Raw genomic sequence first — 27,069 nt, 5'->3', positions numbered from 1 at the left:
GCCCCCCATTTACCCCATTACCCCCCCATTTACCCCATTACCCCCCCATTCACCCCATAGCCCCCCATTTACCCCATCACCCCATAGCCCCCCATTTACCCCATTACCCCCCATTCACCCCATTACCCCCCCATTCACCCCATTACCTCCCTATTTACCCCATAGCCCCTCCCATTTACCCCATAGCCCCTCCCATTTACCCCATTGCCCCCCCAAACCCCCCCATTTACCCCCCCATTCACCCCATAGCCCCTCCCATTCACCCCATAGCCCCCCCATTTACCCCATTGCCCCCCATTTACCCCATTACCCCCCATTCACCCCATAGCCCCCCCATTCACCCCATAGCCCCTCCCATTCACCCCATAGCCCCTCCCATTCACCCCCCACGTGTCTATGGGGCGGGGGGGGCACAACCCCAATGACACACGAACCGGTCCGGGGGGTGTTGCGCAAAGGGGGGGGCGGGGTCACCCCGGGGGGGGGCGGGGTCACCCCACGGGGGGGGGAGGGGGGGGGGGGGACGCGAGCCCCGCCCTGATTGGTTGGGAGCGGCTCCGGAGCGAGGCAGGTACCTGGGGGGGGGAGGGGGGGGAGAGCCTCGTTTTGGGGGGTATAGGGGGGGCTGGACCAATGGGGGGGGGTGGGGGGGGAGGGGGAGGGGGGGGACCCAAATTGGGGGGGGAATGGGGGGGATGAGGTGTGGGGGGACCCATAGGGATGGGATATGGGGGGGGTGATAGGAACCAATGGTACCGGTTATAGGGGGGGGCACTAGGACCCGGTGGTACCGGTTATAGGGGGGGGCTTTAGGACCCGGTGGTACCGGTTATAGAGGGTGGGCACTAGGACCCGGTGGTACCGGTTATAGAGGGGGGGGCACTAGGACCCGGTGGTACCGGTTATAGAGGGGGGGCACTAGGACCCGGTGGTACCGGTTATAGGGGGGGGGCTCTAGGACCCGGTGGTACCGGTTATAGGGGGGGGCTTTAGGACCCGGTGGTACCGGTTATAGAGGGGGGCACTAGGACCCGGTGGTACCGGTTATAAAGGGTCTAGGACCCGGTGGTACCGGTTATAGAGGGTGGGCACTAGGACCCGGTGGTACCGGTTATAGGGGGGGGCACTAGGACCCGGTGGTACCGGTTATAGGGGGGGGGGCTCTAGGACCCGGTGGTACCGGTTATAGAGGGGGGGGGCACTAGGACCCGGTGGTACCGGTTATAGAGGGGGGGGGCACTAGGACCCGGTGGTACCGGTTATAGAGGCTCTAGGACCCGGTGGTACCGGTTATAGAGGGGGGGGGCACTAGGACCCGGTGGTACCGGTTATAGAGGGGGGGGGCACTAGGACCCGGTGGTACCGGTTATAGAGGGGGGGCTCTAGGACCCGGTGGTACCGGTTATAGAGGGTGGGCTCTAGGACCCGGTGGTACCGGTTATAGAGGGGGGGGGCACTAGGACCCGGTGGTACCGGTTATAGAGGGTGGGCACTAGGACCCGGTGGTACCGGTTATAGAGGGTGGGCACTAGGACCCGGTGGTACCGGTTATAGAGGCTCTAGGACCCGGTGGTACCGGTTATAGAGGGGGGGCACTAGGACCCGGTGGTACCGGTTATAGAGGGTGGGCACTAGGACCCGGTGGTACCGGTTATAGAGGGTGGGCTCTAGGACCCGGTGGTACCGGTTATAGAGGGTGGGCTCTAGGACCCGGTGGTACCGGTTATAGAGGGGGGGCTCTAGGACCCGGTGGTACCGGTTATAGGGGGGGGGCTCTAGGACCCGGTGGTACCGGTTATGGGGGGGGGGCACTAGGACCCGGTGGTACCGGTTATAGAGGCACTAGGACCCTGTGGTACCGGTTATAGAGGGTGGGCACTAGGACCCGGTGGTACCGGTTATAGAGGGGGGGCACTAGGACCCGGTGGTACCGGTTATAGAGGCTCTAGGACCCGGTGGTACCGGTTATAGAGGGTGGGCACTAGGACCCGGTGGTACCGGTTATAGAGGGTGGGCACTAGGACCCGGTGGTACCGGTTATAGGGGGGGGGCTTTAGGACCCGGTGGTACCGGTTATAGAGGGTGGGCACTAGGACCCGGTGGTACCGGTTATAGAGGGGGGGCACTAGGACCCGGTGGTACCGGTTATAGAGGGTGGGCACTAGGACCCGGTGGTACCGGTTATAGAGGGTGGGCTCTAGGACCCGGTGGTACCGGTTATAGAGGGTGGGCACTAGGACCCAGTGGTACCGGTTATATAGGGGGGGGCACTAGGACCCGACCATGTCTATATTGGGGGGGGGGTCAGGGCAGCTCCTTCACCCCATGTTTTGTGTTCCTTGGTTGCTATGATACCAGGACCCCCCCCGGGACATCAATGGGGATGGGGCTTCCTGATTGGTCCGTTCCCCCCCATAACCCTCAATGGGGATGGGGATGCAGCTTCCTGATTGGTCCTTTCCCCCCCATAACCCTCAATGGGGATGGGGATGCTGCTTCCTGATTGGTCCTTTCCTCCCCATTACCCTCAATGGGGATGGGGATGCAGCTTCCTGATTGGTCCTTTCCCCCCCATTACCCTCAATGGGGATGGGGATGCAGCTTCCTGATTGGTCCGTTCCCCCCCCCCATTAACCTCAATGGGGATGGGGATGCAGCTTCCTGATTGGTCCTTCCCCCCCCATAACCCCCAATGGGGATGGGGATGCAGCTTCCTGATTGGTCCTTTCCGCCCCCATAACCCCCAATGGGGATGGGGATGCTGCTTCCTGATTGGTCCGTTCCTCCCCCATTAACCTCAATGGGGATGCAGCTGATTGGATGCAGATGATGAGGATGCAGCTGATTGGCTGCAGGTTATGGGATGCTGCTCCCTCATTGGTCCTTTCCCCCCCCATTACCCTCAATGGGGATGCAGCTGATTGGCTGCAGGTGATGAGGATGCAGCTGATTGGATGCAGGTTATGGGGATGCAGCTGATTGGCTGCAGGTTATGGGATGCAGGTTATAGGGATGCAGCTGATTGGCTGCAGCTGATGAGGATGCAGCTGATTGGCTGCAGGTGATGGGATACAGGTTATAGGGATGCAGCTGATTGGCTGCAGCTGATGAGGATGCAGCTGATTGGCTGCAGGTTATGGGATGCTGCTCTCTCATTGGTCCTTTCCTCCCCCATTACCCTCAATGGGGATGCAGCTGATTGGATACAGGTTATAGGGATGCAGCTGATTGGCTGCAGGTGATGAGGATGCAGCTGATTGGCTGCAGGTGATGAGGATGCAGCTGATTGGCTGCAGGTGATGAGGATGCAGCTGATTGGCTGCAGGTGATGAGGATGCAGCTGATTGGCTGCAGCTGATGAGGATGCAGCTGATTGGCTGCAGGTTATGGATGCCGCTCTCTGATTGGTCCTTCCCCCCCCATAGGACCCCATTGGGATGTCCCACGGGTACTTCCAGCACGAGGGCATCACATTCCCAGGGCTCCTGTACAGCCCCCGTGGGATTGAGGCCGCTCGGGAATTCCCAGTGTATGATGATGACGTGTTCAATGTCACCTACCAGAAGTCAGGTAATGGGGTCAGTGGGGTCAGTGGGGTCAATGGGGTCAATGGGGTTAATGGGGTAATGGGGTTAATGGGGTTAATGGGGTCAATGGGGTCAATGGGGTTAATGGGGTAATGGGGTTAATGGGGTTAATGGGGTCAATGGGGTCAATGGGGTTAATGGGGTAATGGGGTTAATGGGGTCAATGGGGGTAATGGGGGTAAATGGAGCCCACCCCATCCCCATTCCCATCCCATCCCCATCCCATCCCATTGATCCCATCCCATTCCCATTGATCCCATTGATCCCATTGATCCCATCCCCATCCCATTCCCATCCCATTGATCCCATTGATCCCATCCCCATCCCATTCCCATCCCATTGATCCCATTGATCCCATTGATCCCATCCCCATCCCATTCCCATCCCATTGATCCCATTGATCCCATCCCCATCCCATTCCCATCCCATCCCATTGATCCCATTGATCCCATTGATCCCATTGTTCCCATTGATCCCATTGATCCCATCCCATTCCCATCCCATTGATCCCATTGACCCCATTGCTCCCATCGATCCCATTGATCCCATTGATCCCATTGATCCCATTGACCCCATTGACCCCATTGACTCCATTGACCCCATTGATCCCCATTGACCCCATTGACCCCATTGATCCCATTGACCCCATTGCTCCCATCGATCCCATCGATCCCATTGATCCCATTGATCCCATTGACCCCATTGACCCCATTGACCCCATTGATCCCATTGACCCCATTGACCCCATTGATCCCATTGACCCCATTGATCCCATTGACCCCATTGATCCCATTGACCCCATTGACCCCATTGATCCCATTGACCCCATTGACCCCATTGCCCCCATTGCCCCCATTGACCCCATTGACCCCATTGACCCCATTGACCCCATTGCCCCCATTGCCCCCATTGACCCCATTGACCCCATTGACCCCATTGCTCCCATTGACCCCATTGCTCCCATTGACCCCATTGATCCCATTGACCCCATTGACCCCATTGACCCCATTGATCCCATTGACCCCATTGACCCTATTGATCCCTATTGATCCCTATTGACCCCATTGACCCCATTGACCCCATTGACCCCAGGCACGGTCTGGATGCTGGAGATCCTCAGCCTCATTCACTCCAATGGGGACCCCCAGTGGGTCCAGTCGGTGCCTAACTGGGATCGGGGTCCTTGGCTGGAGACCCTCCTGGGCCTGCGCAGAGCTCGGGGCTGCCCCCGGCCGCGCCTGCTCAGTTCACACCTCCCCGTGCAGCTCTTCCCTAAGGCGTTCTTTGGGTCCAAGGCTAAGGTGGGGCAGCTATGGGGCAGCTATGGGGTGGATATGGGGCAGCTATGGGGCAGCTATGGGGCAGATATGGGGCAGATATGGGGCAGCTATGGGGCAGCTATGGGGCAGATATGGGGCAGCTATGGGGTGGATATGGGGCAGCTATGGGGCAGCTATGGGGCAGATATGGGGCAGCTATGGGGCAGCTATGGGGTGGATATGGGGCAGCAATGGGGCAGCTATGGGGCAGATATGGGGCAGCTATGGGGCAGCTATGGGGTGGATATGGGGCAGCTATGGGGCAGCTATGGGGCAGCTATGGGGCAGCTATGGGGCAGCTATGGGGCTGTTATGGGGCAGCTATGGGGCAGCTATGGGGCAGCTATGGGGTTAATGTGGGGTGGATATGGGGTGGATATGGGGCAGAGCTCGGGGCTGCCCCCGGCCGCGCCTGCTCAGATGGGGCAGTTGTGGGGCAGTTATGGGGCAGCAATGGGGTGGATATGGGGCAGTTATGGGGTGGATATGGGGGGGATAGGGGGCAGTTATGGGGCAGCGATGGCGCAGATATGGGGTTAATGTGGGGTGGATATGGGGTGGATATGGGGCAGCAATGGGGCAGTTATGGGATGGATATGGGGCGGATATGGGGTGGATATGGGGTGGAGATGGGGGGGATATGGGGTGGATATCGGGCAGTTATGGGGCAGTTATGGGGTGGATATGGGGCAGCAATGGGGCAGTTATGCGGCAGTTATGGGGTGGATATGGGGTGGATATGGGGGGGATATGGGGTGGATATATGGGGCGCATATGGGGCAGTTATGGGGTGGATATGGGGTGGATGTGGGGTTAATGTGGGGTGGATATGGGGCAGTTATGGGGCAGCAATGGGGCAGCTGCACTGCCCCAAACCTCTGCCCCATAGCTCACCCCATAGCTCTGTACCCCATAGCTGCCCCATAGCTCACCCCATATCTCCCCCCACACCCCCCAGGTCATCTACACCGTGCGGAACCCCAAGGATGTTCTCGTCTCCCTCTATCACTTCGCCCGAATCTTCCGGCCCTATAAGGACCCAGGGACCCTAGAGCAGTTCATGGAGCGCTTCCTGCAGGGGGACGGTGGGGGCGCTATGGGGTCTATGGGGTCTATGGGGTCTATGGGGTCTATGGGGCCTATGGGGTCTATGGGGTCTATGGGGTCTATGGGCCCTATGGGGTCTATGGGGTCTATGGGGTCTATGGGGTCTATGGGGTCTATGGGGTCTATGGGGCCTATGGGGTCTATGGGGTCTATGGGGCCTATGGGGTCTATGGGGTCTATGGGGCTCTATGGTCTCTATGTGTCTCTATGTGTCTCTATGTGTCTCTATGTGTCTCTATGGTCTCTATGTGTCTCTATGGGTCTCTATGTGTCTCTATGGGTCTCTATGTGTCTCTATGTGTCTCTATGTGTCTCTATGTGTCTCTATGGGTCTCTATGTGTCTCTATGTGTCTCTATGTGTCTCTATGGTCTCTATGGGTCTCTATGTGTCTCTATGTGTCTCTATGGTCTCTATGTGTCTCTATGTGTCTCTATGTGTCTCTATGTGTCTCTATGTGTCTCTATGTGTCTCTATGGGTCTCTATGTGTCTCTATGTGTCTCTATGTGTCTCTATGTGTCTCTATGTGTCTCTATGGGTCTCTATGGGTCTCTATGGTCTCTATGTGTCTCTATGTGTCTCTATGTGTCTCTATGTGTCTCTATGGTCTCTATGTGTCTCTATGTGTCTCTATGTGTCTCTATGGGTCTGTATGGGTCTCTATGTGTCTCTATGTGTCTCTATGGGTCTCTATGTGTCTCTATGTGTCTCTATGGTCTCTATGGGTCTCTATGTGTCTCTATGTGTCTCTATGGTCTCTATGTGTCTCTATGGGTCTCTATGGGTCTCTATGGGTCTCTATGTGTCTCTATGTGTCTCTATGTGTCTCTATGTGTCTCTATGGTCTCTATGTGTCTCTATGGGTCTCTATGTGTCTCTATGTGTCTCTATGGTCTCTATGTGTCTCTATGTGTCTCTATGTGTCTCTATGGTCTCTATGTGTCTCTATGGGTCTCTATGTGTCTCTATGTGTCTCTATGGGTCTCTATGTGTCTCTATGTGTCTCTATGTGTCTCTATGGGTCTCTATGTGTCTCTATGGGTCTCTATGTGTCTCTATGTGTCTCTATGTGTCTCTATGTGTCTCTATGTGTCTCTATGGTCTCTATGGGTCTCTATGTGTCTCTATGTGTCTCTATGGGTCTCTATGTGTCTCTATGTGTCTCTATGGTCTCTATGTGTCTCTATGTGTCTCTATGGTCTCTATGGGTCTCTATGGTCTCTATGGGTCTCTATGTGTCTCTATGTGTCTCTATGGGTCTCTATGTGTCTCTATGTGTCTCTATGTGTCTCTATGGTCTCTATGTGTCTCTATGGTCTCTATGGTCTCTATGTGTCTCTATGTGTCTCTATGGGTCTCTATGGGTCTCACTGGCTCCATCTCCCCCAGTTCCCTTTGGCTCCTGGTTTGACCACGTTCGGGGCTGGATGGAGCTGAGAGGCCAAGAGAACTTCTTCTGTATCAGCTATGAGGAACTGCAGCAGGTGAGAGCTCATCCCATAGATCCCATCCCATATATCCCATATATCCCATGTTATCCCATGTCCATCCCATGTTATCCCATGTTATCCCATGTCCATCCCATGTTATCCCATGTTATCCCATGTCCATCCCATGTTATCCCATGACCATCCCATGTTATCCCATGTTATCCCAGGACCTCCGGGGCTCCGTGCGCCGCCTCTGTCAGTTCCTGGACCGGCCGCTAGGTGGCGCTGCCGTTATCCCATGTTATCCCATGTCCATCCCATGTTATCCCATGTTATCCCATGTTATCCCATGTTATCCCATGTCCCCATGTATGTTATCCCATGTCCATCCCATGTTATCCCATGTTATCCCATGTTATCCCATGTTATCCCAGGACCTCCGGGGCTCCGTGCGCCGCCTGTGTCAGTTCCTGGACCGGCCGCTAGGTGGCGCTGCTGTTATCCCATGTTATCCTATGTCCATCCCATGTTATCCCATGTCCATCCCATGTTATCCCATGTTATCCCATGTCCATCCCATGTTATCCCATGTTATCCCAGGACCTCCGGGGCTCCGTGCGCCGCCTGTGTCAGTTCCTGGACCGGCCGCTAGGTGGCGCTGCTGTTATCCCATGTTATCCCATGTCCATCCCATGTTATCCCATGTTATCCCATGTTATCCCAGGACCTCCGGGGCTCCGTGCGCCGCCTCTGTCAGTTCCTGGACCGGCCGCTAGGTGGCGCTGCTGTTATCCCATGTTATCCCATGTCCATCCCATGTTATCCCATGTTATCCCATGTTATCCTATGTCCATCCCATGTTATCCCATGTTATCCCATGTTATCCTATGTCCATCCCATGTTATCCCATGTTATCCCATGTTATCCCATGTTATCCCAGGACCTCCGGGGCTGTGTTCGCCGCCTGTGTCAGTTCCTGGACCGGCCGCTAGGTGGCGCTGCTGTTATCCCATGTTATCCCATGTCCATCCCATGTTATCCCATGTTATCCCATGTCCATCCCATGTTATCCCATGTTATCCCATGTTATCCCATGTTATCCCAGGACCTCCGGGGCTCCGTGCGCCGCCTCTGTCAGTTCCTGGACCGGCCGCTAGGTGGCGCTGCTGTTATCCCATGTTATCCCATGTCCATCCCATGTTATCCCATGTTATCCCATGTCCATCCCATGTTATCCCATGTTATCCCATGTCCATCCCATGTTATCCCATGTTATCCCATGTTATCCCATGTTATCCCATGTCCATCCCATGTTATCCCATGTTATCCCATGTCCATCCCATGTTATCCCATGTTATCCCAGGACCTCCGGGGCTCCGTGCGCCGCCTCTGTCAGTTCCTGGACCGGCCGCTAGGTGGCGCTGCCGTTGACGCCATTGTGGCCAATGCCTCGTTCGCTGCCATGAGCAGTAACCGGATGAGCAACTTCAGCCTCTCGCCTCGGTTCATACTGGACATGCGCAGAGGGACCTTCCTCAGGAAGGGTGGGGGGGGATGGGGGGTGGGGGGGTGGGGGGGGTATGGGGGGTGGGGGGGTGGGGGGGTGGGGGGTGTATGGGGTGTATGAGGTATATGGGGTATATGGGGTATATGGGGTGTATGGGGTGTATGGGGTATATGGGGTATATGGGGTGTATGGGGTATATGGGGTATATGGGGTGTATGGGGTGTATGGGGTGTATGGGGTGTATGGGGTGTATGGGGTGTATGGGGTATATGGGGTATATGGGGTGTATGGGGTGTATGGGGTATATGGGGTATGGGGTATATGGGGTGTATGGTGTATATGGGGTATATGGGGTATATGGGGTATATGGGGTATATGGGGTGTATGGGGTATATGGGGTGTATGGGGTATATGGGGTATATGGGGTATATGGGGTATATGGGGTGTATGGGGTATATGGGGTATATGGGGTATATGGGGTGTATGGTGTATATGGGGTATATGGGGTATATGGGGTATGGGGTATATGGGGTATGGGGTATATGGGATATGGAGTATATGGTGTATATGGGGTATATGGGATGGGATGGATGGGATATATGGGATATGGGTTAGATGGGATATATGGGGTATATGGGATATATGGGGTATGGGATGGATGGGATGGAATGGGATATATGTGGTATGGGATATATGGGGTATATGGGATGAATGGGCTATATGGGATGAATGGGATGGAATGGGATATATGGGGTATGTGATATATGGGGTATGGGATGGGATAGATGGGATATATGAGATATGGGATACAGGGGATGGATGGGATATATGGGATGGATGGGATAGATGGGATATATGGGATAGATGGGGGATATGGGATACATGGGATATATGGGATACAGGGGATGGATGGGATATATGGGATATATGGGATATGGGATGGGATACATGGCTTATATGGGATATATGGGATATGGGATACACGGGATATATGGGATAAATGGGATGGTTGGGATGGGATAGATGTGATACATGGAATACATGGGATACATGGGGTATATGGGATATGGGATACACGGGATATATGGGATGGATGGGATGGGATATGGGATATATGAGATATATGGGATACACGGGATGGAATATGGGATATATAGGATACATGGGGGATGGGATGTATGGAATACATAGGATGGGATATATGGGATATGGGATGTATGGGATGGGTGGGGGAGGGTCTCCAGTGTCTCCATCTCCCCCTCCCCCCGCAGGCATCTCAGGTGACTGGAAGAATCACCTGACCCCGGAGCAGAGCGCGCGCTTCGATCACGTGTACAGGGAGCGCATGGGGGGGGTGGGGCTGACCTTCCCCTGGGACCCCCCCGAGGAGGAGCCCGAGGCCCCGCCCACTGAGGACACGCCCACCGAGGCCACGCCCACCGAGGACACGCCCCCTCCTCCCGTGACCCCGCCCCCTCCAATTGAGGCCCCTCCCTCCGAGGCCCTTCCCACCTCATCACATGACCCCGCCCCCTCCCGAGCCCTCCCGCCCACCGAGGCCACGCCCACCGTGGCCCCGCCCACCGTGGCCCCTCCCATCGAGGCCACGCCCCCCTCCTATCAAGACCCCGCCCCCACCGAGCCCCCCCCACCTTAAGCTCTACACCATTGGGGGGGGGGGGGGCCCCACCACCCCCCCCCCCCCCCCCCCCCCCCCCCCACACACACACCATTGGGGGGGGGTCCCCATCACCCCCACCCCAATTGGGGGTCTCATAAAGCTCTATTGGGGGGGGGGTCCCCATCACTTTCCCCCCCCCCCCTATTGGGGGTCTCATAAAGCTCTATTGAGGGGGGTCCCCATCACTCCCCCCCCATTGGGGGGCTCAATAAAGCTCTATTGGGGGGGGGGGTCCCCATCACTTTCCCCCCCCCATTGGGGGTCCCATAAAGCTCTATTGGGGGGGGGGTCCCCATCACTCCTCCCCCCCCATTGGGGGTCTCATAAAGCTCTATTGGGGGGGTCCCCATCACTTTCCCCCCCATTGGGGGGCTCAATAAAGCTCTATTGGGGGGGGGTCCCCATCACTCCCCCCCCATTGGGGGTCTCAATAAAGCTCTATTGGGGGGGTCCCCACACTTCCCCCCCCCCCCCATTGGGGGTCTCAATAAAGCTCTATTGGGGGGGGGTCCCCATCACTCCTCCCCCCCCATTGGGGGTCTCATAAAGCTCTATTGGGGGGGGGGGGGTCCCCATCACTCCCCCCCATTGGGGGTCTCAATAAAGCTCTATTGGGGGGGGGTTCCCCATCACTCCCCCCCATTGGGGGTCTCATAAAGCTCTATTGGGGGGGTCCCCATCACTCCCCCCCCCTGCCCCCCCATTGGGGGTCTCAATAAAGCTCTATTGGGGGGGGGTCCCCATCACTCCCCCCCCCCATTGGGGGTCTCAATAAAGCTCTATTGGGGGGGGGGTCCCCATCACTGTCCCCCCCCCCCCATTGGGGGTCTCAATAAAGCTCTATTGGGGGGGGTCCCCATCACTCCCCCCCCATTGGGGGGCTCAATAAAGCTCTATTGGGGGGGGGTCCCCATCACTCCCCCCCCCCCCCATTGGGGGTCTCAATAAAGCTCTATTGGGGGGGTCCCCATCACTGTCCCCCCCCCCCATTGGGGGTCTCAATAAAGCTCTATTGGGGGGGTCCCCATCACTTTCCCCCCCTCATTGGGGGTCCCATAAAGCTCTATTGGGGGGGTCCCCATCACTCCCCCCCCTCATTGGGGGTCTCAATAAAGCTCTATTGGGGGGGGGGGTCCCCATCACTCCTCCCCCCCCATTGGGGGTCTCATAAAGCTCTATTGGGGGGGTCCCCATTACTCCCCCCCCATTGGGGGGCTCAATAAAGCTCTATTGGGGGGGGGGGTCCCCATCACTTTCCCCCCCACTCCATCCTCATCCTCTCACTTCCATCCTTTATTCCTCCCCATCCATTAGGGATAATGGGGCCGGATCAATAAATAACATCCCCCATAGGGAAGGGGACACATTGGGGGGGTCCCTGAGCGCATGGGGGGGGGGAAAAAGGGGGGGGGGGGAAAGGGGGAGGCTCCTCCCCCTCCCCCCCCCAATAATTAATGAATAATAATTAATGAGGGGGGCGTGGCTAATAAATATGCATAAATAGGGTCAGAGTTTGTTGCGCAGCAGCAGCAGGGCCCGAGAGGCCCAATCCAGGTACAGGTGGAGGCTCTGGAGCACAGCGTGACCGGCTCGGACCGCAGCCCATGGGGACACTGGGGCTGGCAATGGGGTCTGGGGGGCGGTGGGCTTGGGGAGGCTCAGACGGGAGAGCTGGGGGGGGACAGGGGGGACATGGGGGTATATGGGGGTATATGGGGGTATATGAGTGTATATGGGTGTATATGTGTGTACATGGGTGTTCATGTGTGTATATGTGTGTACATGTGTGTATATGTGTGTATATGTGTGTACATGGGGATACATGGGTGTTCATGGGTGTACATGGGTGTTCATGGGTGTATATTGCTGTATATGGGTGTTCATGGGTGTACATGGGGTTACATGGGGGTATATGTGTGTACGTGCGTGTATATGTGTGTATATGGGGGTACATGGGTGTATATGTGTGTATATGGGTGTATAGGGGTGTACATGTGTGTACATGGGGGTACATGTGTGTACATGTGTGTATATGGGTGTATATGTGTGTATATGTGTGTACATGGGGGTACATGTGTGTATATGTGTGTACATGGGTGTACATGTGTGTATATGTGTGTATATGTGTGTATACGCATGTATATGGGGGTACATGGGTGTACATGTGTGTATATGTGTTTACATGGGTGTATATGTGTGTATATGTGTGTACATGGGGGTACATGGGTGTATATGTGTGCATACGCGTGTATATGTGTTTACATGGGTGTACATGTGTGTACATGTGTGTACATGTGTGCCCATGCACGTGCCCCGTCGCTAACCCCGTCCCCATTCATTCAAGCGAACGAAGCCACGCCCCCTCCAGGCCACGCCCCCTCCCATTGGTGCAAAGCCACGCCCCCTTCCATAAGCCCCGCCCCTTCTCTAATCCCCATTCACCCCAATTACCTAAGCCCCGCCCCTCGCCTCCCATTGGCTCCCGTTGCCTTAGCCCGTCCCCATTCACCCCAATGCCCGAAGCCACGCCCCCCGCCTCCCATTGGCTCCCGTCCCCTTAGCCCCGTTCACCCCAATGCCCGAAGCCCCGCCCCTTGCGCTCCCATTGGCTGCCGTTCCCTTAGCCCGTCCCCATTCACCCCAATGCCCGAAGCCCCGCCCCCCCGCCTCCCATTGGCTCCCGTTGCCTTAGCCCGTCCCCATTCACCCCAATGCCCGAAGCCCCGCCCCCCGCCTCCCATTGGCTCCCGTCCCCTTAGCCCCATTCACCCCAATGACCGAAGCCCCGCCCCCCGCCTCCCATTGGCTCCCGTCCCCTTACCCCGTCCCCATTCACCCCAATGACCGAAGCCCCGCCCCCCGCCTCCCATTGGCTCCTAGTCCCTAAGCCCGTCCCCATTCACCCCAATGACCGAAGCCACGCCCCAACCCACGCACTGCGCTCCCATTGGCTCCCGTTCCCTTAGCCCGTCCCCATTCACCCCAATGCCCGAAGCCCCGCCCCCTGCGCTCCCATTGGCTCCCGTTAACTTAGCCCGTCCCCATTCACCCCAAAGACCGAAGCCCCGCCCCTCGCCTCCCATTGGCTCCCGTTCCCTAAGCCCGTCCCCATTCACCCCAATGACCGAAGCCCCGCCCCTCGCCTCCCATTGGCTCCCGTTCCCTTAGCCCCATTCACCCCAATGAGCTAAGCCCCGCCCCCCCGCCTCCCATTGGCTCCCGTTGCCTTAGCCCGTCCCCATTCACCCCAATGCCCGAAGCCCCGCCCCTCGCCTCCCATTGGCTGCCGTTCCCTTGGCCCCGCCTACCAGCAGGTCGAGGCTCCGCCCCAGCCGCTCCAGGCGCGCCAGCAGCGCCCCCAGCTCCGGTTCGAGCATGCGCAGTGCAGGCCCCGCCCTCCGCAGCCAGTCCACGTGACGCCGGTACCGGAGCAGGTCCGAGCTCAGCCGGGACAGGGCAGAGGCCGCCTGGGAGTGACGTCATCGGCAGGGGGCGGGGCCAGGGGGGACCGACCAATGGCAATGGGGGGAGGAGCCAATGACATCCAATCCAATCCCAATGCATCCCAGTGCATCCCATTCCCATCCCATTCCCATCCCATCCCCATCCCCATCCCATCCCCATCCCCATCCCATCCCATCCCCATCCCATCCCATCCCATTCCCATCCCATCCCCATCCCCATCCCATCCCATTCCCATCCCCATCCCATCCCATCCCATCCCCATCCCATTCCCATCCCATCCCCATCCCATCCCATCCCCATCCCATCCCATCCCATCCCCATCCCATCCCCATCCCATCCCATCCCATCCCATCCCCATCCCATCCCATCCCCATCCCATCCCATCCCATCCCATCCCATCCCCATCCCCATCCCATCCCCATCCCCATCCCATCCCATCCCCATCCCCATCCCATCCCCATCCCATCCCATCCCCATCCCATCCCATCCCATCCCCATCCCCATCCCATCCCCATCCCCATCCCATCCCATCCCCATCCCCATCCCATCCCCATCCCATCCCATCCCCATCCCATCCCATCCCATCCCCATCCCCATCCCATCCCATCCCATCCCATCCCATCCCATCCCCATCCCATCCCATCCCATCCCATCCCATCCCATCCCATCCCATCCCCATCCCATCCCCATCCCCATCCCATCCCCATCCCATCCCCATCCCATCCCCATCCCATCCCCATCCCCATCCCCATCCCATCCCCATCCCATCCCCATCCCATCCCCATCCCATCCCCATCCCATCCCCATCCCCATCCCATCCCATCCCATCCCCATCCCATCCCATTCCCATCCAATCCCATCCCCATCCCATTCCCATCCCATTGATCCCATTCCCATCCCATTGATCCCATTGATCCCATTGATCCCATTGATCCCATCCCATACCTGTATATTCCCCAGCTCCAGAGCACTCATTGACAGCACTGGAAGTGAATCCAGTTTATGTTCCCCCTCCGCTGGGAATCGCGACTTCTGTCGGCGACATAAATGGGGGGGGGGGGGGGGGGGTCACCCAATGGGGGTCAATGGGGGGGTCACCCAATGGGGGTTAATGGGGGGGGGTCACCCAATGGGGGTCAATGGGGGGGTCACCCAATGGGGGTTAATGGGGGGTGGGAATTGGGGGGGGTCACCCAATGGGGGTTAATGGGGGGGGTCACCCAATGGGGGTCAATGGGGGGTGGGAATTGGGGGGGGTCACCCAATGGGGGTTAATGGGGGGGTCACCCAATGGGGGTTAATGGGGGGTGGGAATTGGGGGGGTCACCCAATGGGGGTTAATGGGGGGGTAATGGGGGGGGTCACCCAATGGGGGTAATGGGGGGTGGGAATTGGGGGGGTCACCCAATGGGGGTCAATGGGGGGTGGGAATTGGGGGGGTCACCCAATGGGGGTTAATGGGGGGGTAATGGGGGGGGTCACCCAATGGGGGTTAATGGGGGGGTAATGGGGGGGGTCACCCAATGGGGGTAATGGGGGGTGGGAATTGGGGGGGGTCACCCAATGGGGGTCAATGGGGGGTGGGAATTGGGGTCACCCAATGGGGGTTAATGGGGGGGGGTCACCCAATGGGGGTTAATGGGGGGTGGGAATTGGGGGGGTCACCCAATGGGGGTCAATGGGGGGTGGGAATTGGGGTCACCCAATGGGGGTTAATGGGGGGGGGTCACCCAATGGGGGTTAATGGGGGGGTGGGAATTGGGGGGGGTCACCCAATGGGGGTTAATGGGGGGGTCACCCAATGGGGGTCAATGGGGGGGGTCACCCAATGGGGGGTAATGGGGGGGGGTCACCCAATGGGGGTCAATGGGGGGGTCACCCAATGGGGGTTAATGGGGGGGTCACCCAATGGGGGGCAATGGGGGGTGGGAATTGGGGGGGGTCACCCAATGGGGGTTAATGGGGGGTGGGAATTGGGGGGGGTCACCCAATGGGGGGCAATGGGGGGTGGGAAATATGGGGTCACCCAATGGGGGGTAATGGGGGGGGTCACCCAATGGGGGTCAATGGGGGGGGTCACCCAATGGGGGGTAATGGGGGGGGGTCACCCAATGGGGGTCAATGGGGGGGTCACCCAATGGGGGTTAATGGGGGGGTCACCCAATGGGGGGCAATGGGGGGTGGGAATTGGGGGGGTCACCCAATGGGGGTTAATGGGGGGTGGGAATTGGGGGGGGTCACCCAATGGGGGGCAATGGGGGGTGGGAATTGGGGGGGGTCACCCAATGGGGGGCAATGGGGGGTGGGAAATATGGGGTCACCCAATGGGGGGTAATGGGGGGTGGGAATTGGGGGGGGTCACCCAATGGGGGTTAATGGGGGGTGGGAATTGGGGGGGTCACCCAATGGGGGTTAATGGGGGGTGGGAATTGGGGGGGTAATGGGGGGTTAATGGGGGGGATAATGGGGGGCACTGGGGTTCAGTTGGGGGTACTAGGGGTCAATGGGGGTCAATGGGTGTCAATGGGGGTGTCAATGGGGGTGTCAATGGGGATCAATGGGTATCAATGGGTGTCAATGGGGATCAATGGGGTCAATGGGTATCAGTGGGGTTCAATGGGTGTCAATGGGTGTCAATGGGTATCAATGGGTATCAATAGGTGTTAATGGGTATCAATAGGTATCAATAGGGATCAATAGGGATCAATAGGATCAATAGGGATCAATGGGGTCAATGGGGTCAATGGGATCAATAGGATCAATAAGGATCAATGGGGTCAATGTGGTCAGTGGGGTCAATGGGGTCAATGGGATCAATAGGATCAATAGGTATCAATAGGGATCAATAGGATCAATAAGGTCAATGGGGTCAATAGGATCAATGGGGATCAATGGGGTCAATGGGGTCAATAGGTATCAATAGGATCAATAGGGATCAATGGGGTCAATGGTGTCAATGGGGTTAGTGGGGTCAGTGGGTATCAATAGGTATCAATAGGATCAATAGGGTCAATAGGATCAATAGGTATCAATGGGGTCAGGGGTCAGAGGTTACCCACCAGCACCCCCAGCAGAGCTCTGGTGTCTCCCAGCAGCCCCTTGGCCAGGCTGACCACGGCCTCGAGCTCGGAGCCCCCGGGGGGGCGGGGCCTGACCCCGACCACGTGACACGGACATAGCCCCGCCCACAGCCCCAGCAGGGTCACCAGCGCCCCTGTGGACAGAGGGGGGGGGGGGTATATATGGGGGGTATATAGGGGGGGTATATGGGGTATATAGGGTATATAGGGGTATATGGGGGTATGGGGGGTATAGGGGGGGTATATAGGGTATGGGGTATATAGGGGTTTAGGGGGGTATGGGGTATAGGAGGTATATGGGGCTTATAGGGGGTATATGGGGTGTATATGGGGTATAGGGGGTATGGGGTATATGGGGTATATGGGGGGGATGGGGTATATGGGGTATATAGGGGGGTATAGGGAGTATGGGGGGTATGGGGGTATAGGGAGTATGGGGTATATGGGGGGTATATGGGGTATATAGGGGGTAATGGGGTATATGGGGATATAGGGGGTATGGGGTATATGGGGTATATGGGGGTATGGGGGGTATAGGGGGTATAGGGGGTATGGGGGGTATGGGTTATATGGGGGGTATATGGGGTATATAGGGGGTAATGGGGTATATGGGGGTATAGGGGGTATAGGGGATATAGGGGGTATGGGGGGTATAGGGGGTATGGGGATATAGGGGGTATGGGTGTATGGGGGGTATGGGGGTATGGGGGGTATGGGGTATATGGGGTATATGGGGTTATATGGGGGTATGGGGGGTATGGGGTATATGGGGTATATAGGGGGTATGGGGGGTATGGGGTATGGGGTGTATAGGGGGTATGGGGGGTAATGGGGGTATGGGGTATATGGGGTATATGGGGTATATAGGGGGTAATGGGGGTATAGGGGGTATAGGGTATATGGGGGGTATAGGGGGTATCCTAAGTGTTGGTATCCCAGGATCCCGAGTGGGAGCCTCCAAATGGGGGGAGCTTAAATGGGGGGATCCCAATTGGGACGATCCCAAATGGGGGATCCCAAATGGGGGGATCCCTAATGGGGCATTCCCATCCCATTCCCTATAGGATGGAGGGGGGGGAGGGGGGGATGGGAGGGGGGGGAGGGGGAGGGGAGGGGGAGGGGGGGGCGCGTCCTGTGCGGTCTGGGCTGGAAAGTTTGATGCGGGTGAGTCAGGGGCGGCTGCAATGGGGGGGGGAGGGGAGGGGGGGACCCCATAGAGACCCATAGAGACCCTCCTGCCCCATAGAGACCCATAGAGACCCTCCTGCCCCATAGAGACCCTCCTGCCCCATAGAGACCCATAGAGACCCATAGAGACCATCCTGCCCCATAGAGACCCTGCTGCCCCATAGAGACCCTCCTGCCCCATAGAGACCCTCGTGCCCCATAGAGACCCTCGTGCCCCATAGAGACCCTCGTGCCCCATAGAGACCCATAGAGACCCATAGAGACCATCCTGCCCCATAGAGACCCTGCTGCCCCATAGAGACCCTCCTGCCCCATAGAGACCCTCGTGCCCCATAGAGACCCTCCTGCCCCATAGAGACCCTCCTGCCCCATAGAGACCCTCGTGCCCCATAGAGACCCTCCTGCCCCATAGAGACCCTCCTGCCCCATAGAGACCCATAGAGACCCTCCTGCCCCATAGAGACCCTCGTGCCCCATAGAGACCCTCCTGCCCCATAGAGACCCTCCTGCCCCATAGAGACCCATAGAGACCCTCCTGCCCCATAGAGACCCTCGTGCCCCATAGAGACCCTCCTGCCCCATAGAGACCCTCCTGCCCCATAGAGACCCATAGAGACCCTCCTGCCCCATAGAGACCCTCGTGCCCCATAGAGACCCTCCTGCCCCATAGAGACCCTCCTGCCCCATAGAGACCCATAGAGACCCATAGAGACCCTCCTGCCCCATAGAGACCCTCGTGCCCCATAGAGACCATCCTGCCCCACACATTGACCCACATATCCCCCCCATTGAGCTCCTTCTGCCCCCCCCACTGACCCCCCTCTGCCCCACACATTGACCCCCCTATTCACCCCCCTCTGCCCCACACCTTGCTCCCCCCCCACCTCTGCCCCACACATTGACCCCCATATCCCCCCCATTCACCCCCTTCTGCCCCACACATCCCCCCCCACTGACCCCCCTCTGCCCCACACATTAACCCCCCACACCTTGACCCCCACACCCCCCCATATTCACCCCCCTCTGCCCCACACCTTGACCCCTTCTGCCCCACACCTTGACCGCCCCCCCCTGCCCCCCCATTCCCCCCCCACTGACCCCGTTCTGCCCCAAACATTGACCCCCCTCTGCCCCACATTCACCCCCCTCTGCCCCCCCCATTGACCCCCCCATTGAGCTCCTCCTGCCCCACACCTCGTCCCCCCCCACCTCTGCCCCACACATTGACCCCCCCATTGAGCTCCTGCCCCACACCTCGTCCGTCCATCCCCCCCCCCTGCCCCACACATTGACCCCCATATCCCCCCCATTGACCCCCTTCTACCCCACACATTGCCCCCCACACATCCCCCCCACTGACCCCCTTCTACCCCACACATTGACCCACTTCTGCCCCACACCTCTCCCGTCCATCCCCCCCCACCTCTGCCCCACACTTATGGGGCGGAGCCGCCTGGGGCAGGGCAGGTGCGGCCGGGGCCGTTTGTGGCTTTGGGGAGCGGCAGCCGCTGCCCGAGCCCCGAGGCCACGGGGATGGACGCGCCCCATAGGGGGGGGGAGGGGAGGGGGGGGGGGGACCCGTGTCCATTGGGATCCATTGGGGTCTATTGGGATCCATTGGGGTCTATTGGGATCAATTGGGTCCATTGGAATCAATTGGGATCCATTGGGATCAATGGGGTCAATTGGGGTCTATTGGGTCCATTGGAATCAATTGGGTCCATTGGGATCCATTGGGGTCAATTGGGAGGGGAGGGGAGGGGGGGGGGTCCTGTATCCATTGGGATCCATTGGGGTCTATTGGGGTCTATTGGGGTCTATTGGGGTCTATTGGGTCCATTGAGATCAATTGGGTCCATTGGGGTCTATTGGGGTCTATTGGGGTCTATTGGGTCCATTGAGATCAATTGGGTCCATTGGGGTCTATTGGGGTCTATTGGGGTCTATTGGGTCCATTGAGATCAATTGGGTCCATTGGGGTCTATTGGGGTCTATTGGGTCCATTGGGATCCATTGGGGTCAATTGGGATTCATTGGGGGGGGGGGGGGGGGTCCTATATCCATTGGGATCCATTGGGGTCAATTGGGATTAATTGGGATCCATTGGGGTCAATTGGGATTCATTGGGAGGGGGGGGAGGGGAGGGGTGGGGAGGGGAGGGGGGGGGGTTATATCCATTGGGATCCATTGGGATCAATTGGGATTCATTGGGGTCTATTGGGTCCATTGGGATCTATTGGGTCCATTGGGGTCAACTGGGATTCATTGGGGTCAATTGGGATTCATTGGGAGGGGGGGCGAGGGGAGGGGAGGGGGGGGGAGGGGAGGGTCCTGTATCCATTGGGATGCATTGGGATCTATTGGGTCCATTGGGATCCATTGGGGTCTATTGGGTCCATTGGGTCCATTGGGATCAATTGGGTCCATTGGGATCCATTGGGGTCAATTGGGATTCATTGGGAGGGGGGGGATGGACGCGCCTCATAGGGGGGGAGGGGAGGGGGGGGGGACCCGTATCCATTGGGGTCAATTGGGATCTATTGGGTCCATTGGGATCCATTGGGGTCAATTGGGATTCATTGGGAGGGGGGGGGATGGACGCGCCCCATGGGGGGGGAGGGGAGGGGGGGGACAACCCGTATCCATTGGGATCTATTGGGGTCTATTAGGGTCTATTGGGGTCCATTGGGATCAATGGGGTCAATTGGGGTCTATTGGGTCCATTGGAATCAATTGGGTCCATTGGGATCCATTGGGGTCTATTGGGGTCAATTGGTATTCATTGGGAGGGGAGGGGAGGGGAGGGGGGGGTCCTGTATCCATTGGGATCCATTGGGATCCATTGGGGTCTATTGGGGTCTATTGGGTCCATTGGGATCAATTGGGATCAATTGGGGTCAATTGGGATCAATTGGGATTCATTGGGAGGTGAGGGGAGGGGGGGGGAGGGGAGGGGGGGTGGTCCCGTATCCATTGGGATCCATTGGGATCTATTGGCGTCTATTGGGTCCATTGGGATCAATTGGGATTCATTGGGATCCATTGGGGTCAATTGGGATTCATTGGGAGGGGGGGATGGACGCGCCCCATAGGGGGGAGGGGAGGGGGGGGGGCCTGTATCCATTGGGATCTATTGGGGTCTATTGGGGTCTATTGGGATCTATTGGGTCCATTAGGATTCATTGGGATCAATGGGGTCAATTGGGGTCTATTGGGTCCATTGGAATCAATTGGGTCCATTGGGATCCATTGGGATCAATTGGGAGGGGAGGGGGGGGAGGGGAGGGGGGGGGGTCCTGTATCCATTGGGATACATTGGGATCTATTGGGTCCATTGGGATTCATTGGGATCCATTGGGGTCAATTGGGATTCATTGGGAGGGGGGGGATGGACGCGCCCCATGGGGGGGGGGTCATATCCATTGGGATCCATTGGGGTCAATTGGGGTCAATGGGGTCCATTGGGATCAATTGGGTCCATTGGGGTCAATTGGGGTCAATTGGGATTCATTGGGGGGGGGGGGGGATGGACGCGCCCCATAGGGGGGGAGGGGAGGGGGGGGGGACCCGTATCCATTGGGATCCATTGGGATCTATTGGGGTCTATTGGGGTCAATTGGGGTCTATTGGGTCCATTGGGATCAATTGGGTCCATTGGGATCCATTGGGGTCCATTGGGGTCCATTGGGATCCATTGGGGTCAATTGGGATTCATTGGGAGGGGGGGGGAGGGGAGGGGGGGGAAGGGAGGGGAGGGGGGGGGGTCCCGTATCCATTGGGATCAATTGGGGTCAATTGGGATCAATTGGGTCCATTGGGATCTATTGGGGTCAATTGGGATCAATTGGGGTCAATTGGGATTCATTGGGAGGGGAGGGGAGGGGGGGGGGTCCCGTATCCATTGGGATCCATTGGGATCCATTGGAATCAATTGGGACCATTGGGATCCATTGGGGTCAATTGGGATTCATTGGGATCAATTGGGTCCATTGGGATCTATTGGGATCAATTTGGATCCATTTGGGATCAATTGGGATTCCATTGGGATTCATTGATCCAATCCTCCCCCCCCCCCCCCCATTCATCCCTATGGCACTTACTTGGCATGGTGGGGCCGGAGCGGGTCCCCATTGGACACAATGGGGATGGGATGGGATGGGAATGGGATGGGATGGGAATGGGATGGGAATGGGATGGGGATGGGAATGGGATGGGGATGGGATGGGGATGGGATGGGGATGGGATGGGAATGGGATGGGGATGGGAATGGGATGGGATGGGATGGGATCAATAGGATCAATGGGATCAATGGGATGGGGATGGGATGGGAATGGGATGGGAATGGGATGGGGATGGGATGGGATGGGATGGGATCAATAGGATCAATGGGATCAATGGGATGGGGATGGGATGGGAATGGGATGGGAATGGGATGGGGATGGGATGGGATGGGGATGGGAATGGGATGGGGATGGGATGGGATGGGAATGGGATGGGAATGGGATGGGGATGGGGATGGGGGATGTGGTGCTTGGGACGGGGCAGGGATGCGGTGGGAAGGGGTCCACGCACCCAAAAACGCTTCCAGGTATACAGAAACGGTTGGAAACACCCCAAAAACGCTTCAAAAAACCCCAAAAACGGTTCCAGAAACCCCAAAAACGGTTCCAGGTACACAGAAAATGGTTCCACGCACCCCAAAAAAAGCTTCCAGACACCCAAAAAACACCTCCAGGTACACAAAAAACAGCTGCAGACACCCCAAAAACGCTTCCAGACACCTCAAAACCACTTCCAGGTACACGGAAAACGCTTCCAGACACCCTAAAAACGCTCAAACGCACCCCAAAAACGGCTCCAAACACCCCAGAAACGGTGCCAGGTACACGGGAAACGCTTCAAACACCCCAAAAACGCTTCTTGCTCCCCAAAAACACCTCCAGGTACACGGAAAACGCTTCCAAACACACCTAAAAACGCTTCTTGGCACCCAAAAACGCCTCCAGGCACCCAAAAAACGCTTCCAAACACCCCGAAAACGGTTCCAGGTGCACAGAAAACGCTCCCAAGCACCCCAAAAACACTTCCAGACACCCCGAAAACGCTTCCAAACACCCAAAACCTGTTCCAAACACCCCAAAAACACTTAAAACACCCCAAAAACGCTTCCAGACACCCCAAAACGCCTCCAGTTAACCCCAAACGCTCCCACGCCCCCTCCCGTTCCCCAACGCCTGTAACGGGACACACGGGGGGGGGAGGGGGGGGGAGGGGTCAGAGGGTCCGTCCGATCCCGTTTGTCCCGTTCCCAGTGTCCCGTTCCCATCCCGGCCCCATTTATACGACGGAGCCGTCGGCGATGACACAGACGTGAGTCACAGCGTTTCCATTGCCCCCCCCGGCAACGTGGGGGGCGGACGGACCCCCCCGGCCATGCTGCCCTATGGGATGTGGGGCAGGGACCCACACATCCATTCATCCCTATGGGATGTGGGGCAGGGACCCACACGTCCATTCATCCCTATGGGATGTGGGGTGAGGATCCCACCGTCCATTCATCCCTATGGGATGTGGGGCAGAGGGACCCACACGTCCATTCATCCCTATGGGATGTGGGGCAGAGGGACCCACACATCCATTCATCCCTATGGGATGTGGGGCAGAGAGACCCACACGTCCATTCATCCCTATGGGATGTGGGGCAGAGGGACCCACACGTCCATTCATCCCTATGGGATGTGGGGCAGGGACCCACACGTCCATTCATCCCTATGGGATGTGGGGCTGAGAGACCCACACATCCATTCATCCCTATGGGATGTGGGGCAGAGGGACCCTATGGGATGTGGGGCAGAGACCCACACATCCATTCATCCCTATGGGATGTGGGGCAGAGGGACCCACACGTCCATTCATCCCTATGGGATGTGGGGCAGAGGGACCCTATGGGATGTGGGGTGAGGATCCCACACGTCCATTCATCCCTATGGGATGTGGGGCAGAGGGACCCACACATCCATTCATCCCTATGGGATGTGGGGCAGGGACCCACACATCCATTCATCCCTATGGGATGTGGGGTGAGGATCCCACCGTCCATTCATCCCTATGGGATGTGGGGCAGAGGGACCCACACATCCATTCATCCCTATGGGATGTGGGGCAGAGGGACCCACACATCCATTCATCCCTATGGGATGTGGGGTGAGGATGCCCAACATCCATTCATCCCTATGGGATGTGGGGCGGACGGACCCTATGGGATGTGGGGTGAGGATCCCACCTTCCATTCATCCCTATGGGATGTGGGGCAGAGGGACCCACACATCCATTCATCCCTATGGGATGTGGGGCAGAGGGACCCACACATCCATTCATCCCTATGGGATGTGGGGCAGAGGGACCCACACATCCATTCATCCCTATGGGATGTGGGGCAGAGAGACCCTATGGGATGTGGGGTGAGGATCCCACCTTCCATTCATCCCTATGGGATGTGGGGCAGAGGGACCCACACATCCATTCATCCCTATGGGATGTGGGGCTGAGGGACCCTATGGGATGTGGGGTGAGAACCCCAACTTCCATTCATCCCTATGGGATGTGGGGCAGAGAGACCCTATGGGATGTGGGGTGAGGACCCACCCGTCCATTCATCCCTATGGGATGTGGGGCTGAGGGACCCTATGGGATGTGGGGTGAGAACCCCAACTTCCATTCATCCCTATGGGATGTGGGGCAGAGAGACTCTATGGGATGTGGGGTGAGGATCCCACACATCCATTCATCCCTATGGGATGTGGGGCGGACGGACCACAACTTCCATTCATCCCTATGGGATGTGGGGCAGAGGGACCCACACATCCATTCATCCCTATGGGATGTGGGGCAGAGAGACCCACACATCCATTCATCCCTATGGGATGTGGGGCAGAGAGACCCACACATCCATTCATCCCTATGGGATGTGGGGCAGAGACCCACACGTCCATTCATCCCTATGGGATGTGGGGCAGAGACCCACACGTCCATTCATCCCTATGGGATGTGGGGCGGACGGATCCCCCCCCCCCTTCCATTCATCCCAGTATAGAACTGGGATGGAACTGGATCAGGATCGGGCCCCACACTGGAGTCTGTAACAGGTGCCGGTTCCATTCATTCCAATGGGAACCATCCCAGTATAGAACTGGGATCAAACTGGATCGGGACTGGTTCCCAGTCCCATTCATTCCAATGGGAACCATCCCAGTATAGAACTGGGATCAAACTGGATCGGGACTGGTTCCCAGTCCCATTCATTCCAATGGGAACCATCCCAGTATAGAACTGGGATCAAACTGGACCGGGACTGGTTCCCAGTTCCATTCATTCCAATGGGAACCATCCCAGTATAGAACTGGGATCAAACTGGATCGGGACTGGTTCCCAGTTCCATTCATTCCAATGGGAACGACCTCCCCCCCCCTCCCCCCCCGACCACGTGACCCCGCGGTCGCCCCCCCCCCCCCCCCCCCCCCCATTGACTCATCCCCTCCCCCCCCCACGTACGTCATCGACGGGACCCCCCGTGGATGCGGACGGACCAATGGGAGGGGGCGGAGCCAAAGGGGGTGGGGCTAAGGGAGGGGGAGGGGCTAAGGGAGGGGAGGGGCCAATGGGAGGAGCGGGGTCAAATGGGGGCGGGGTTAAGGGGAGGGGGCGGGGTCAAGGGGGAGCTCCGGGGGGGGGAGTTATAGAGGGGACCTATAGATCTATAGGGAGAGCCCATTGACCCATAGACGGCTCCTATGGGGGATCTATGGGGAGAGCCCATTGACCCATAGACGGCTCCTATGGGGGATCTATGGGGAGCAGCCATTGACCCATAGACGGCTCCTATGTGGGATCTATGGGGAGCACCTATAGACCCATAGACGGCTCCTATAGGGGATCTATGGGGAGCACCTATAGACCCATAGACGGCTCCTATAGGGAGCTCCGCCCCCCGGGACCACCCACGTGGTGCTGGGGGGGGGGGGAGGGGCCCGATCCCCCCTCCCCTCCCCCCCCATTGGGCAACGCCGGCAGCGGGGGGGGGAGGGGGGGGCGCGATGACGTCAGCGACGGCGGCAGCGGAAACCCCACGAGCCGCAGGGACCCCCCCGGAGCCCAACATCCTGCCCCATAGAGAGACATAGAGACCCATAGAGACCCATAGAGACACATAGAGACACATAGAGAGACATAGAGACACATAGAGACACATAGAGACACATAGAGAGACATAGAGACCCATAGAGAGCCCCATAGAGACCCATAGAGAGCCCCATAGAGAGACATAGAGACCCATAGAGAGACATAGAGACCCATAGAGAGACATAGAGACCCATAGAGAGACATAGAGACCCATAGAGAGACATAGAGACCCATAGAGAGACATAGAGAGACATAGAGACCCATAGAGAGCCCCATAGAGAGACATAGAGACACATAGAGACACATAGAGACACATAGAGAGACCCATAGAGAGACATAGAGACCCATAGAGAGACATAGAGACCCATAGAGAGACATAGAGACCCATAGAGAGACATAGAGACCCATAGAGAGACATAGAGACCCATAGAGAGACATAGAGAGACATAGAGACCCATAGAGAGCCCCATAGAGAGACATAGAGACACATAGAGACACATAGAGACACATAGAGAGACCCATAGAGA

At 57.7% G+C, this 27,069-nt stretch overlaps 2 protein-coding genes across 2 annotated transcripts; one reads left to right on the top strand and one right to left on the bottom strand.

The window, feature by feature from the left end:
* The first annotated feature begins 530 nt into the window (after positions 1-530).
* Positions 531-10,607, top strand: SULT2B1 (sulfotransferase family 2B member 1). Its single transcript, XM_034072343.1, has 8 exons — positions 531-567; positions 3,426-3,570; positions 4,680-4,888; positions 5,865-5,991; positions 7,403-7,497; positions 8,384-8,435; positions 8,859-8,987; positions 10,222-10,607. The coding sequence occupies exons 2-8, from the start codon at positions 3,438-3,440 to the stop codon at positions 10,605-10,607; spliced, it is 1,131 nt and encodes a 376-aa protein (XP_033928234.1). The 5' UTR covers positions 531-567; positions 3,426-3,437.
* Positions 10,608-12,031: 1,424 nt separating this feature from the next.
* IL11 (interleukin 11) lies at positions 12,032-22,534 on the bottom strand. The gene is made up of 5 exons (XM_034072413.1): positions 22,465-22,534; positions 17,156-17,310; positions 15,042-15,128; positions 13,940-14,098; positions 12,032-12,302 (listed from the first exon to the last, which is right to left on the bottom strand). Exons 1-5 carry the CDS (start codon positions 22,493-22,495, stop codon positions 12,138-12,140), a joined length of 597 nt encoding a protein of 198 aa, XP_033928304.1. The 5' UTR covers positions 22,496-22,534; the 3' UTR covers positions 12,032-12,137.
* Between the last annotated feature and the right edge of the window lie 4,535 nt (positions 22,535-27,069).

This window comes from Melopsittacus undulatus, chromosome 27 (assembly GCF_012275295.1).
Source record: "Melopsittacus undulatus isolate bMelUnd1 chromosome 27, bMelUnd1.mat.Z, whole genome shotgun sequence".
Taxonomy (NCBI): Eukaryota; Metazoa; Chordata; class Aves; order Psittaciformes; family Psittaculidae; genus Melopsittacus; species Melopsittacus undulatus.
Note: the sequence above shows the minus strand (reverse complement) of the source record. Positions and strands in the feature narration are given on the sequence as shown.

What these genes read in the sequence shown, in the direction of transcription:
- IL11 (XM_034072413.1), bottom strand. Translation starts at nt 22,495, where the DNA reads ATGGGGACCCGCTCCGGCCCCACCATGCCAA. An exon ending in CTCCGGCCCCACCATGCCAA is followed by an intron (nt 17,311 to 22,464) that starts GTAAGTGCCATA and finishes CTCTGTCCACAG; the next exon opens with GGGCGCTGGTGACCCTGCTG. An exon ending in GAGCTCTGCTGGGGGTGCTG is followed by an intron (nt 15,129 to 17,155) that starts GTGGGTAACCTC and finishes TGTCGCCGACAG; the next exon opens with AAGTCGCGATTCCCAGCGGA.
- SULT2B1 (XM_034072343.1), top strand. Translation starts at nt 3,438, where the DNA reads ATGTCCCACGGGTACTTCCAGCACGAGGGCATCACATTCCCAGGGCTC. An exon ending in GCGCTTCCTGCAGGGGGACG is followed by an intron (nt 5,992 to 7,402) that starts GTGGGGGCGCTA and finishes CATCTCCCCCAG; the next exon opens with TTCCCTTTGGCTCCTGGTTT. An exon ending in GCTATGAGGAACTGCAGCAG is followed by an intron (nt 7,498 to 8,383) that starts GTGAGAGCTCAT and finishes ATGTTATCCCAG; the next exon opens with GACCTCCGGGGCTGTGTTCG.